Genomic DNA, 14,315 nt, shown 5'->3' with positions numbered 1-14,315 from the left:
AAGAATGTAAATAAAAATAAATTTCATCAAGTGAAAAAGGTAATGCTCCAACAGAAAGAAACTTTGTCATGCATTAGTGCATGCCTGATCAAAGAAAAGTAGTCTTTGTTAAGGGTCCATGATGTATATTTTTGTATTTCAGTGAAGATTTAGCTCTTTTTTATGTTTTGATTCTCTTGTTGCTTCTGAATATCATTAACCATTATTTGATTTTTCAACAGATATGGAAGATCCTGTCCTCATGGGCTGTCTATCATCTGATTTTGTTGTAAATACCACTGCTGGATTGCCAGTGGCTGAGGTCAATTATCCTGTTCCAACAGCTTCAGATAATTCAGGGCCAATTACAGCCAATTTGACTGCAGGTCTAGCTCCGGGAAACTTTTCAATTGGCGAAACATTGGTCATGTATACTGCTACAGATCCATCGGGTAACAGCGTATCATGCTCCTTTTTTGTCAACGTGTCTGGTGAGTTTTAGCTTTTTCTTTACTCCCATGTCTAAAAACAGCCTGTTAAAAGGGAAATTTTATTATACAGGCTTGTAGTTTTCATGTGGCTCTACACGCATTCAGATTTTTTGCAGCCATCGCACGTTCAACGGCAGAGATCTGAGGGGCAGCCAGGTGGGTGTTTCGTAAAGCTGCTCGTAAAATTACGCACAACTCACGAATGACTGGAACATGTTCTTATGTCCTAAATGACATAGGTATGTATCATCTAGCCCAAGAAGGGGTTACCAGTCGTGCGTAAAGTCTTTCGTATCTTACGTACATTTTTATGAAACATCCACCTGATCAGATTGGTACCCTAGATACTCACTCAGTGGAGATAATATATTTTTTCTGCTGTCTTTGATTATATTCGTCAAAATAAACAGTGAAAAACCAGTGGTAAGTGAATATCCAAGTAATCATGATGTCAAAACAGATGCATACTTACCAACCATTCCGATTTTGGCGGAATCATCCAAATTTTTTATTGCCAATTCCGCATTACAAATATCAACTCCATAATTCCGATTTTCATTAATTTTTACATTGATAATATTGAAAAAAACGGCTGGAGCGAAGGTTAGACCAATCTGAAGGTGCGGACACCTGGATATCGCGATATCCCAAATAGCATTATTTTTCCACTAACTGAACGCACTCTTGTACATAGTTTTTCACTTTGCCTATCTCACATGGTGCGCACATTGCAGAAGCGCGTGCAAACACAGCTAGAGCGACAACACATGCAAATACAATGCATGCTGCGACGTCGCGAGCATGAGTATACCTCGCTGCTAACCCAGGGAGCTTCGTCCTGTGCCGGGTTACCGACCGGCCGGAGCTCCGTGGGTTACTGCGCTGCAAGTGCATACGTGTGCAAACGTAAGATCCCGCTCAACGATCGTCGAATTAATGGCCAAAGGATATAGTTTTCCGTGAAATTTTGAAGCCAAAATTACAAATTTAGTGTGTGAAAACTGGATACTGTCGCCAATGCGTCGTTTGGATTGTGAATGTGAGTTGTGACTGTGATTCCAATCATTATACAGACAGTGCATGAGTGCAGTGGGCAGTGACTGAGTACCGGTACCTAGCCCAGTCACGGCCCGCCCGCTTCGCGGGTCGGAGCTCCCTGGGTTAGTGAGTACCGTACCAGTGCATTTGCAATTGCATAAGTTCATGTGTAAGTTACATATGCATTTAGACTGTTAGTCTGTTTTCGTGAAATAAAGCCAAAATTCTTTAGAAATACAAGGAGTATTCTGAGAAATATCCAGTTATTATTGAAATGGAAATACATGTTTTTGAAGTAAAAAAATATGGTACAATTTCATGAAATGAATCCTGTTGATTTTCCTGTTTCATATTTCATAACTTTGGGACAACATTAAGATATATTTCTTCCTTGTGGACAGGTAAAAGGCACTTCAAAAGTGAAGGAAAGCCCCCCATTTCATGTTCTAAAATTCCAAAAATTTCTAACCGTGGCAGGGGGGTACCCCCACACCCTTCCCGCGCAAAATGTCACACACTTGTTACTCTGCTTGAAGAATGGATTCCTCTTTTTTTTTCTTCTTAAGTTGGCAAGTATGCAGATGTGCTACGTGTACATCTATAATTTTGTGCCAAGATATCTACATTGTTTCTGTAACCTAGGACTGGCCTATTTGAGATGTATTGAGGACTGGGGGTGCCATGATGCCCCCCCCCCCACCTCCACTTCTGATCTTGGTCCTTGTTTGTGGGATCGCGCTAAAATTTAGCACATGCATTCTTTACAACATAAACTATAAGCCCGTATTTAGAAATAAGCAATAGTTTCTTTTGAATTATCATGAATAAAATAGTGATAAATATTAGTTTCATTTTTAACTCAAAATTTTCATTCATAATTTTAGGTTTTCCAGATCTTAATGTGTTTTCAAAAATAAAAACTGTGAAAAAGATTTTTTTTTTAGTTCTATGTTTTTAAGATTTTTTTATTTCTTTATTTCTTTCAAATGAAATTATTGTACCATTGAATAAATTTAGCCTTAAACTAATGAATCAAACCAACAAGAATGAAAAATAATTACAAATTAAGGAATTTTATCTTCCATTGACTCTGTACACAAAGTATAAAAATCGGTCAATTTTTGACATGGCAAAAAGAAGCTGCTGTAAACTGCTTATCTAAAAAAAGAGCCAATGGAGTAAATAAGAGAGTCAAAAGGGGCCTAAGCTTTTGATCCTAGCAGAATCTTTTTCGGAGGCAAAATGACAAACATATAAGGTGGAACAACCATAATATAGACCACAGACAATCAACAGCAACACTGGAACAAGGAGACAAAAGGGGCATTAGTGAGAAGAGATGACCAATCAGGTTAATGAAGGGGATGAAAGAAAAGGAGTAGGCAGACGCAAAGGGAAGTTAGTGTGAGTAAGGCCAAAGAAAGACCTCAAGCAAGAGGGATTAAGATAATGAGGCAGGCAACATCAAACAGGATCTGGAACAAAACAGTGATAGAGGGTATGGGGAAGATATGAATAACAAGAAAATTAGTGAGAGGTGGGTCAAACAGGTAACAAAGAATTTTTTACATGACATTGTCTCATAAAAAGTCAATTGGTGTTGTGATGTCACAAATTTGGCCTCAAAAAGTTGCACAAGACTTTTAAAAAAGTCATAAAATTATGAGGCGGTAGCATTGTGCACCCAGAAATTTTTTTCGTAGCGTCAAGGGGGGGGGGCATCATGGCTTCTCCTTCATTCCATTTTCAGGACTTCAAACATTCTCAAGCATGTAAATAACAATCAATCAATTTTATCTTATGTTCCTGCCACTAAATGATGACTAATTTCCTTCCAAATATGCAAACATTGTTTATTTTTCATAGATATCGAGCAGCCTGTCGTAAGCTGTCCTTCTAAAATTTCCCAGAACACTGAGCCTGGTCTCCCGATAGCCACAGTCAATTGGACTGATGTTATGGTAACAGACAACTCCGGATCGTTCAACTTGTCATCAGATTTCTCTAGTCCTGCTAACTTCACCATTGGACAACATGCAGTCACCTTCACCGCACGTGATCCATATGGCAATGAAGCAGCCTGTACTTTCTATATTACTGTCACTGGTGAGATACTTCACAAAATTATGTAACCAACAAGTGAAAAAGTTAATATTGAGTTTTTGTCTCACCTGCGAAGCAGAGTGAGACTATAGGCGCCGCTTTTCCGACGGCGGCGGCGACGGCGGCGGCGGCGGCGTCAACATCAAATCTTAACCTGAGGTTAAGTTTTTGAAATGACATCATAACTTAGAAAGTATATGGACCTAGTTCATGAAACTTGGCCATAAGGTTAATCAAGTATTACTGAACATCCTATTAAAGTTTCATGTCACATGACCAAGGTCAAAGGTCATTTAGGGTCAATGAACTTAGACCATGTTGGAGGAATCAACATTGAAATCTTAACCTGAGGTTAAGTTTTTGAAATGTCATCATAACTTAGAAAATATATGGACCTAGTTCATGAAACTTGGACATAAGGTTAATCAAGTATCACTGAACATCCTGCATGAGTTTCACGTCACATGACCAAGGTCAAAGGTCATTTAGGGTCAATGAACTTTGGCCGAATTGGGGATATCTGTTGAATTCCCATCATAACTTTGAAAGTTTATGGATCTGATTCATGAAACTTGAACATAATAGTAATCAAGCATCACTGAATATTTTGTGCAAGTTTCAGGTCTCATGATTAAGGTCAAAGGTCATTTAGGGTCAATGAACTTTGGCCAAATCGGGGGTATCTGTTGAATTACCATCATAACTTTGAAAGTTTATTAGTCTAGTTCATTAAAGTTGGACATATGAGTAATCAAATATCACTGAACATCCTGTGCGCGTTTCAGGTCACATGACCAAGGTCAAAGGTCAATGAACTTTGGCCGAAGTGGGTGTATCAGTTGAATTACCATCAAATCTTTGAAAGTTTATGGATCTGATTCATGAAACTTGTACATAAGAGTAATTAAGTATCGCTGAACATCCTGTGCGAGTTTCAGGTCACATGATCAAGGTCAAAGGTCATGTAAGGTCAATGAACTTTGGCCATGTTGGGGTTTTTTGTTGAATAACCATCATATCTCTGTAAGTTTATTGGTCTAGTTCATAAAAAGTGGACATAAGAGTAACCATGTATCACTGAACATCTTGTGCGAGTTAGAGTAGTATTCAAAGTCAGCACTGCTGCTATATTGAACCGCGTGATGCAGGTGAGACGGCCAGAGGCATTCCACTTGTTGAGGACTATTTGGTGTTGCCGTTAGACCAGAATTTACATAATTATAGTGTAAAATTTAAAAATACATCTTTTCCTTGGACACAATATTAGAAATGTGATTTGATCAATTTCAATAAATAATATCAAATGTTGGAGCTCGGAAAGGCATCATGAATTTGTCTTTCGACACGAACACCAACACTGAAATAGAAATCTGCCAATGATTTATTTATTGTATACCCTTGAGAATCTTTCAGTATAATTATTCTTTTATTCCTGAAATGATTTACTCTTTTTTCTATTTACACGAAAGTCTGTAAATATTGCTCTAAAGTTCCGTTCCAAGTAGTCCTTGAAATACAAAGTGATGATTGTTTTTTCTAAAACACGATTTAAAGATGTGGTTTGTTGATTCCTTTGAAAAAAAAATAGTAACTGATAGAGCATGTCACAGACTTGGCCACTTTTGGGGTCTTCAACTTAGAATATTGAGATAAGGTTATGTGAGAAGAATTTCTCCCTTCTTTTAGACAATGAGAATCCAGTCATCAGTGGATGTCCAAGTAATCAAGATGTCAGCACAGACAGTGGTAATGCTACAGCTTTAGTAACCTGGACACCACCTACAACAACAGATAATTCTGGTAACCAGACACTGACATCTACTGCCAATCCTGGAGATTACTTTCCTATTGGAAACAACACAGTGAAATACACCTCAACAGATGCTGCTGGAAATACAGATATATGTACTTTCTACATATCTGTTACTGGTAAGTAATCTTGAAAGATTTTTTTTCTATTAATTAGGAATCGTTTGTGAACATCTGAAGGATTAAGGTCATTTAATTTTCTTTAAAATATCTTCAAAGAAATTCATGCAGTATAAAAAGATAGATTTCGGCCTCAGATGTTTGTCATTGAATAGATCACAATCTTGGCCACTCTTTGCATTCTTGCTCGTTTTTTACTTTTTTTTTTACTAAAGATGATAATTCAGAATAAATACCGATGAACTTATTTTGCTCTCTTGTCAGACAACGAGAATCCAGTCATCAGTGGATGTCCAAGTAATCAAGATGTCAACACAGACATTGGTAATGCTACAGCTTTAGTAACCTGGACACCACCTACAGCAACAGATAATTCTGGTACTCAGAGACTGACATCTACTGCCAATCCTGGAGATTACTTTCCTATTGGAAACAACACAGTGAATTACACATCAACAGATGCTGCTGGAAATACAGATACATGTACTTTCTATATATCTGTTACTGGTAAGTACTCTGGAAAGAATGTTTGTTGTCAACTAGATATTGCTGGTGAATGATCAAGATCATTTCCTTTTGTCAAAGATATCTTGTAGTAATTTGTACAGTATACAACTAGATTTCAACCTCAGATTCTGTCATTGAATTGGTCACAATCTTGGTCAATTTTCTGTCTTCAAAAAAAAAAACAAGTTTGTATATCTTAAGTTTAAAATTCAGGATAATAAACAGAGATAATTAAAGCCATCTTATGTTGTATTTAGACAATGAAAACCCAGTCATCAGTGGATGTCCTAGTAATCAAGATGTCAACACAGACAGTGGTAATGCTACAGCTGTTGTAACCTGGAAAGCACCTACAGCAACAGATAATTCTGGTAATCAGACACTGACATCTACTGCCAATCCTGGAGATTACTTACCTATTGGAAACAACACAGTGAATTACACATCAACAGATGCTGCTGGAAATGCAGATATATGTACTTTCCACATATCTGTTACAGGTAAGTGTTCTTGAAAGAAACTTTTCTATCAAGTTAGAATTTCTTCTGAACCTCTGAATGATAAAAATCATTTCATTTTGTCAAAGATGTCTTCAAGAAATTAATGCTTTATAGACATAAATGTCAGCCTCAGATGTTTCCCATCGATAGCTCGCATTTTTGGTCAATTGTTTGCCTTCATTCTATTCAGAAAGCAACAGTTCCTGAATTGTATTTTACAGTAGATGAAAATTTAGAATAAATACCAAGGAACTTGTTATCTTCTCAGACAATGAAAACCCAGTAATCAGTGGATGTCCAAGTAATCAAGATGTCAACACAGACAGTGGTAATGCAACAGCTTTAGTAACCTGGACACCACCTACAGCAACAGATAATTCTGGTACTCAGAGACTGATATCCACTGCCAATCCTGGAGATTACCTTCCTATTGGAAACAACACAGTGAATTACACCTCAACAGATGCTGCTGGAAATACAGATACATGTACTTTCTATATATCTGTTGCTGGTAAGTAATCTTCAAAGAACCTTATATATCAACTTTGATTTGCTGCTGAATGATTAAAAACATTTAATTTTGTCATTTGTGCACCATAAAACTCGATTTTGGCATTAGATCTTTGTCATTGAGTAAGTCGCAATCTTGTCACTTTCTTGCCTTCTCTTCAGGAGGCAATAGTTTGTATGTCTAAAGATGATAATTCATGGTAAAATACAGATAATAACAAAATTTTTATGTTGTATTTAGACAATGAAGATCCAGTCATCAATGGATGTCCAAGTAATCAGGATGTCAACACAGACAGTGGTAATGCTACAGCTTTAGTTACCTGGACACCACCTACAGTAACAGATAATGCTGCTAACCAAACACTGACATCTACAGCCAATCCTGGAGATTACTTCCCCATTGGAAACAACACAGTGAATTACACCTCAACAGACGTTGCTGGAAATACAGATACATGTACTTTCTATATATCTGTTACTGGTAAGTAATCTTCAAAGAACCTTTTTCATATCAGCTAAGAGTTGCTTGTGATCATCTTAATGATTAAAGTCATTTCTAATTTTAAAGATATTTTTAAAGAAATTCATGCAGTGTAGAAATAGATTTTAGCCGTAGATGTTTGTAATTGAATAGGTCACAATCTGGGCCACTCCTAGCATTCTCGTTCGTTTTTTTGTCTTCTACTAAAGATGATAATTCAGAATAAATACCAATGATCTTATTTTGCTCTCTTCTCAGACAACGAGAATCCAGTCATCAGTGGATGTCCAAGTAATCAAGATGTCACCACAGACATTGGTAATGCTACAGCTTTAGTAACCTGGGCACCACCTACAGCAACAGATAATTCTGGTACTCAGACACTGACATCTACTGCCAATCCTGGAGATTACCTTCCTATTGGAAACAACACAGTGAATTACACATCAACAGATGCTGCTGGAAATACAGATACATGTACTTTCTATATATCTGTTACTGGTAAGTAATCTTGAAAAAAAATTTTCTATTAATTAGGAATCGCTTGTGAACATCTGAAGGATTAAGATCATTTCATTTTGTCAAAGATATCTTGTAGATATTTGTACAGTGTACAACTAGATTTCAACCTCAGATTCTGCCATTGAATTGGTCACAATCTTGGCCAATTTCCTGTCTTCAGAAAGCAACAGTTTGTATATCTTAAGTTGAAATTTCAGGATAACATACAGAGATAATTAAAGCCATCTTATGTTGTATTTAGACAATGAAACCCCAATCATCAGTGGATGTCCTAGTAATCAAGATGTCAACACAGACAGTGGTAATGCTACAGCTGTTGTAACCTGGAAAGCACCTACAGCAACAGATAACTCTGGTAACCAAACACTGACGTCCACTGCCAATCCTGGAGATTACTTTCCTATTGGAAACAACACAGTGAATTACACATCAACAGATGCTGCTGGAAATACAGATATATGTACTTTCTACATATCTGTTACAGGTAAGTGTTCTTGAAAGAAACTTTTCTATCAAGTTAGAATTTCTCTTGAACCTCTGAATGATTAAGATCATTTCATTTTGTCAAAGATACCTTCAAGAAATGCATGCCTTATAGAAATATCAGCCTCAGATATTTCCCATTGATAACTCGCAATCTTGGTCATGTTCAATTTTTTGCCTTCTCTTCAGAAAGCAACAGTTTGTGTTTTATATTTACAAAAGATGAAAATTCAGAATTAATACCAAAGAACTTGTTATCTTCTCAGACAATGAAAACCCAGTAATCAGTGGATGTCCAAGTAATCAAGATGTCAACACAGACATTGGTAATGCTACAGCTTTAGTAACCTGGACACCACCTACAGCAACAGATAATTCTGGTACTCAGACACTGACATCCACTGCCAATCCTGGAGATTACTTCCCCATTGGAAACAACACAGTGAATTACACATCAACAGATGCTGCTGGAAATACAGATACATGTACTTTCTATATATCTGTTACTGGTAAGTAATCTTCAAAGATTTATCTATCAACTTTGATTTGCTGCTGAATGATTAAAAACATTTAATTTTGTCATTTGTGCACCAAAAATCGATTTCGGCATTAGATCTTTGTCATTGACTAAGTCGCGATCTTGTCACTTTCTTGCCTTCTCTTCAGGAGGCAATAGTTTGTATGTCTAAAGATGATAATTCATGGTAAAATGCAGAGATAATGAAAATTTTCTGGTGTTGTATTTAGACAATGAAGATCCAGTCATCAGTGGATGTCCTACTAATCAAGATGTCAGCACAGACATTGGTAATGCTACAGCTGTAGTAACCTGGACACCACCTACAGCAACAGATAATTCTGGTACTCAGAGACTGACATCTACTGCCAATCCTGGAGATTACTTTCCTATTGGAAACAACACAGTGAATTACACATCAACAGATGCTGCTGGAAATACAGATACATGTACTTTCTACATATCTGTTACTGGTAAGTGTTCTTAAAAACCTAATTTACATACTGTATGAACTGGTATTTGCTGCTGAATGATTAAAATCATTTCAATTTCTTATAGATATCTTCAAGAAATTAATGGAGTTTAGAAATAAATTTCAGCCTCAGATGTTTGTCATTGAATAGGTCACAATCTTAGTCTCTGTTTTGCATTCTCGCTCTTTTTTTTTTTTTTACTAAAGATGATAATTCAGAATAAATACCGATGAACTTATTTTGCTCTCTTCTCAGACAATGAGAATCCAGTAATCAGTGGATGTCCAAGTAATCAAGATGTCAACACAGACAGTGGTAATGCTACAGCTTTAGTAACCTGGACACCCCCTACAGCAACAGATAATTCTGGTACTCAGAGACTGATATCTACTGCCAATCCTGGAGATTACTTCCCTATTGGAAACAACATAGTGAATTATACATCAACAGATGCTGTTGGAAATTCAGATACATGTACTTTCTACATCAATGTGACTGGTAAATAATCTTGAAATCACATCTTCAGTTGACTCTTGATATCATTCACGTGAGCACATGCCCAGTATTTAGGCCAACATGATAAAATGTGCAAGAAGTGCCCATGGGTGTACCTCACTTAGGTTTTAAGGATCAAGTGCTGGATCTTCTTTTAAAATGAATAGGACAATCATGGATAAGGTCATAAACGCCTAATCCTTGATGTTAAGCACAATAGGATCAATGCAAATGGTGCAATATTGCCATGTGAACACTAACAGCAAATTTGGTTCAGATTTTTTTAAAGCTCAGTTGGAGGTCATAACTAGAGAAGCATTAGCCCATTTTTTTTTATTCTAGCCATTAGGTTTAATGGGAATAACATGTGGGGCCCATTTCATAAAGGACTTGCAACTACCACGGTAACAGGGCTCAGTAGCCAATCAAAATCAAGATTGCCATGGTGGTTGGCATAATGGCAAAGTTACAACAGTTGCAAATCCTTTATGACTGAAACAAGTCCCAGGTTGACAATGTTTACATATTCCATATTAAAATGAAAGATACATACACATTCTTGCATACCTAGTACATTACTAGTACACTAGTGTTAGAGTCGTCACTAAAGGACAAATCTGCCCAACAAATGTTGATATGAATAAGGAGATCAATCCAAAAGTATAGCACAAAAAATTTAATGAAATTTTAAAGTTTTGTTGGATTTCACGCAAGAGTGATATGCACATTGTGGTTAGTATGCAAATAAGGTGACTGATGAAGTCGCTCACTATTTCTTTTGTGTTTCATTTTTAAAAAGTTCCTCTCTGAACATGTAGAATTACCTTTATCAACATTTTTATGTTCCAGTCAAGTTGGTCAGGAATGTCACATTGTTGAAATTGAAATATTGTATTGTATAATTCTAACAAGAAAAACAAAAAGAAATAATGAGTCTCTATTTATTCAAATCAGTATTTTTCTAGGGAGGACTTTGAATTAGATTTCTAGTTTCGTAGACATCTCCACATTTGTTGAATCATGCTAAGAGGATAGGCGCTACTGTGTATTAATCAATAAGATTACATGTTACATATATCTTGTGTGTGTGCCAGTATTCAAGCATGACTCCTTGTGAAACAGTCCCCTGGATGGAAGGTGTCAAATGTGTGCATGGGCACCTCGTCAAAAGATGCAAGGGGTGCCATGTGATTTGAACATTGTGGCATAGTAGGTCCTGATTAACTACTTATTCATGGCTTTGCACTCCTTCAAAAGGGGAGTTTTTAAAAACACAGTCCCTCATTTGAGCCTTTCCTCTATAACATCTGTGCCAGGCTAATTTTGTACATCACAAAGTGGACAACTAACACTCTCATATGGAGAGCCACTGCAGCAAATACTTGTTTCCCTACTCGTTTGTTGAATTGAGATTCCATATTCACTGGGAGGAGACCTAACAATATATATGAAATGTTTAAAGCATATCAACTGTTCTTTTTTATCTTTTGTTTTTGCTTCCATTCTGTGAATCTGTTCAAGTGCATCATTTGTCTCTGTTTTGTGTTCTGCCTTTTGTATTATCTTGTGCCACTTCTCAATATTGTTGACAATAGATGTGTTGAGAAAGATCATTCTCACACCTGGAAAAAGACAATCAATTAATTTTATCATGTTCCTGCCATTGAATGATGACTAAATTCTTTACAAATATACAAACTTTGTTTATTTTACATAGATATCGAGCAGCCTGTCCTAAGCTGTCCTTATAAGATCTCCCAGAACACTGATCCTGGTCTCCCGATAGCCACAGTCAATTGGACTGATGCTATGGTAACAGACAACTCCGGATCGTTCAACTTGTCATCAGATTTCTCTAGTCCTGCTAACTTCACCATTGGACAACATGCAGTCACCTACACCGCACGTGATCCATATGGCAATGAGGCAGCCTGTACTTTCTATATTATTGTTACTGGTGAGATACTTCACAAAATTATGTAACCAACAAATGAAAAGTTAAAGGGGAATGAAACCTTTGGAAAAAGTAGGCTTGTGTGGAAACAGAAAACTCAAAGAATAAGAACAAAGAAAGTTTAAGAAAAATTGGACGAATAATGAAAAAGTTAGGAGCATTTCAATATTGCAATCACTAATGCTATGGAGATCCGCCCTTTGGCAATGCGACAATGATGTGTGATGTCACATGTGAAAACTTTGCCTTTGATGGACTATAGAATACCCTCAAAATGTCCCTTTTTGAATTTTCTTATGGTGATACAAACTCTTTATCCATGATGTATTCTTGAAAAATCTGTATTACATGCCCTCCTATAGAGAGAACACATGATTTACAGAAAGATGTGATAAAAGAGGCAGTTGAAGTGAAATATATGCTTAAGTAATGGGGAGAGTTGTTCACAAGTGACAACACACATCTTTGTTGCATTGCCAATGGGAGGATCTCCATAGCATTAGTGATTGCAATATTCAAATGCTCATAACTTTCTCATTATTTGTTCGAATTTTCTCAAACTTTCCTTGATCTGTTTCTTTGATTTTTTTCTGTTTTCATACGAGCAATTTTGTTCAAAAGGTTTCATTCTCCTTTAATATTGAGTTTCTTGAGGACTATTTGGTGTTGGCATAAGACCAAGATTTACATCATAACACCAAAGTTATCTGCTCCTTGGACTTAATATTAGTATATGATTTTGATCATTTTTTATCACACTAAATATCGGAGCTCGGGAAGGCATCATGAATTTTGCTTTCAGCACAAACACCAACTTAAATTCAGCCAATGATTCATTTATTGCATGACTTTGAGAATCTTTCAGTGTAGTCTTTTTTTCTGAAATTGATTTTTCTCTCACTTTTCTGTCTTACAAGAAAGGTTGTAAAATAATGTGCGTAAATAATTATGTCCTGGGTAATCCATGAAATGCCTTGTGGAGAAAAAATTTAGAAAAATGGGGCCAACAAGTAAAAAGGTTAATTAATTTATTTAATTTCCCAGATGAGATGTTATTTTCCTTCAGATTTGATGTATCCTTATGAGTTGGCCTTCCATGTTGTGTGACCCTCCACTCAAAAGCAAAAAATTGCTGGGGAAAGTTCTCTGTAAAAAGCAAAAAGAATTGTTTCACCTTCAAAAATTAATACTTAGAAAGCCAAATTATTCAAAAGAATAAATGTATCTTATTCCTACTGTCAAATTATGATGTTGTACATGTGTAGTTAAAGAAGAGATAGGTAAGTTTCTTTGACACTATAATATATGTCAAGACTGCTTAGATGTTTCATTGAGATTGCACAGTGTACATATTTTATTCTGGAGTGAACCACAAAATTGAAAACATTTTTTTCCCTTTTTGAAGCTCTTACTGAATTTCTTCTTTCAATAAAGTACTTGGGTGGTATTCTGAGGTCATTGTATCTTTAAAATATTTCATTTAATCTCTTAAAAGGAAAGTGGTATTTTGAGATGACATTTTATCTCTCAGATAAAATTTAAAATTATATCTTGCTTATAGATTTTATCTTGCGTATCTATATGATACGCGACAGAGCAGTGCCTGCGTAGACTTACCAAGCACATATTTTTCCATGCAATGCAGATGATGTGCTTCCGCCCATGATCATTACGCGAATCCTGTGTTTAAAAAATACCCCACCAGCTTATAACACAGGAACTCCATTGCCTTGCGTGTTGTGTCAATGGGATCTCAGGTGGGGTATTTGAAACCCCAATTTCAGATTTTGGGAGAGCTCTCGTTTAAACTGGGGTGGGGTTCATCTGACTGCTGATAATGCCTTGCGTGTTAGTCAATGGGATCTCAAGTGGGGTATTGACACCCCAATTTCAGTTTTTTGGGAAAGTTGCATTTCTCGCGTTTAAACGGGGGTGGGGTGCTGCTACTGATAAGAGCTGACAACACCGATGCCTGCCACCACAACAGGCTGATGAACGGCATGGAGTGGGATTGCAGCTGTCCTTGTTACGTAATAGTATAAACAAACTCTTCAGAGCTTCCTGGCTGAGATTGATCTTGAAAGAATGAATTTGTATTCTATTTGTTTTAGGACATTAGCATATCTAAAAACGATTCGGAATTTAGATGAAGATCGACATGAAATTTTGAACGATGCAAAATGACCCACAATTGAGGAAATAACAATAAGTTTTAAAAAATCACCCTCTCTGCATCTCTCTCTCTCTCTCTCTCCCTCTCTGCCAGGCCTAATGAAGGTCACTTCTCCTTGGGGGAAGGTGGATTATCTGGGAGAGTGCGTGGTTGTTTA

General features: G+C 36.6%; 1 protein-coding gene across 1 annotated transcript in view; it reads left to right on the top strand.

Annotated features, from left to right (window-relative positions):
• The window catches only part of LOC121432224, a 111,181-nt gene that overhangs the window by 33,871 nt on the left and 62,995 nt on the right, over positions 1-14,315 (top strand). The window contains exons 20-32 of the mRNA XM_041630080.1: positions 222-470; positions 3,375-3,614; positions 5,298-5,540; positions 5,805-6,047; positions 6,305-6,547; positions 6,816-7,058; positions 7,299-7,541; positions 7,800-8,042; positions 8,305-8,547; positions 8,813-9,055; positions 9,294-9,536; positions 9,792-10,034; positions 11,749-11,988. Of these exons, the coding sequence (XP_041486014.1) occupies positions 222-470; positions 3,375-3,614; positions 5,298-5,540; positions 5,805-6,047; positions 6,305-6,547; positions 6,816-7,058; positions 7,299-7,541; positions 7,800-8,042; positions 8,305-8,547; positions 8,813-9,055; positions 9,294-9,536; positions 9,792-10,034; positions 11,749-11,988 (3,159 nt within the window). The remainder of the gene's footprint in view (positions 1-221; positions 471-3,374; positions 3,615-5,297; positions 5,541-5,804; positions 6,048-6,304; positions 6,548-6,815; positions 7,059-7,298; positions 7,542-7,799; positions 8,043-8,304; positions 8,548-8,812; positions 9,056-9,293; positions 9,537-9,791; positions 10,035-11,748; positions 11,989-14,315) is intronic.

The sequence above is a fragment of the Lytechinus variegatus genome, chromosome 1 (assembly GCF_018143015.1).
Source record: "Lytechinus variegatus isolate NC3 chromosome 1, Lvar_3.0, whole genome shotgun sequence".
Classification (NCBI taxonomy): domain Eukaryota; kingdom Metazoa; phylum Echinodermata; class Echinoidea; order Temnopleuroida; family Toxopneustidae; genus Lytechinus; species Lytechinus variegatus.
Note: the sequence above shows the minus strand (reverse complement) of the source record. Positions and strands in the feature narration are given on the sequence as shown.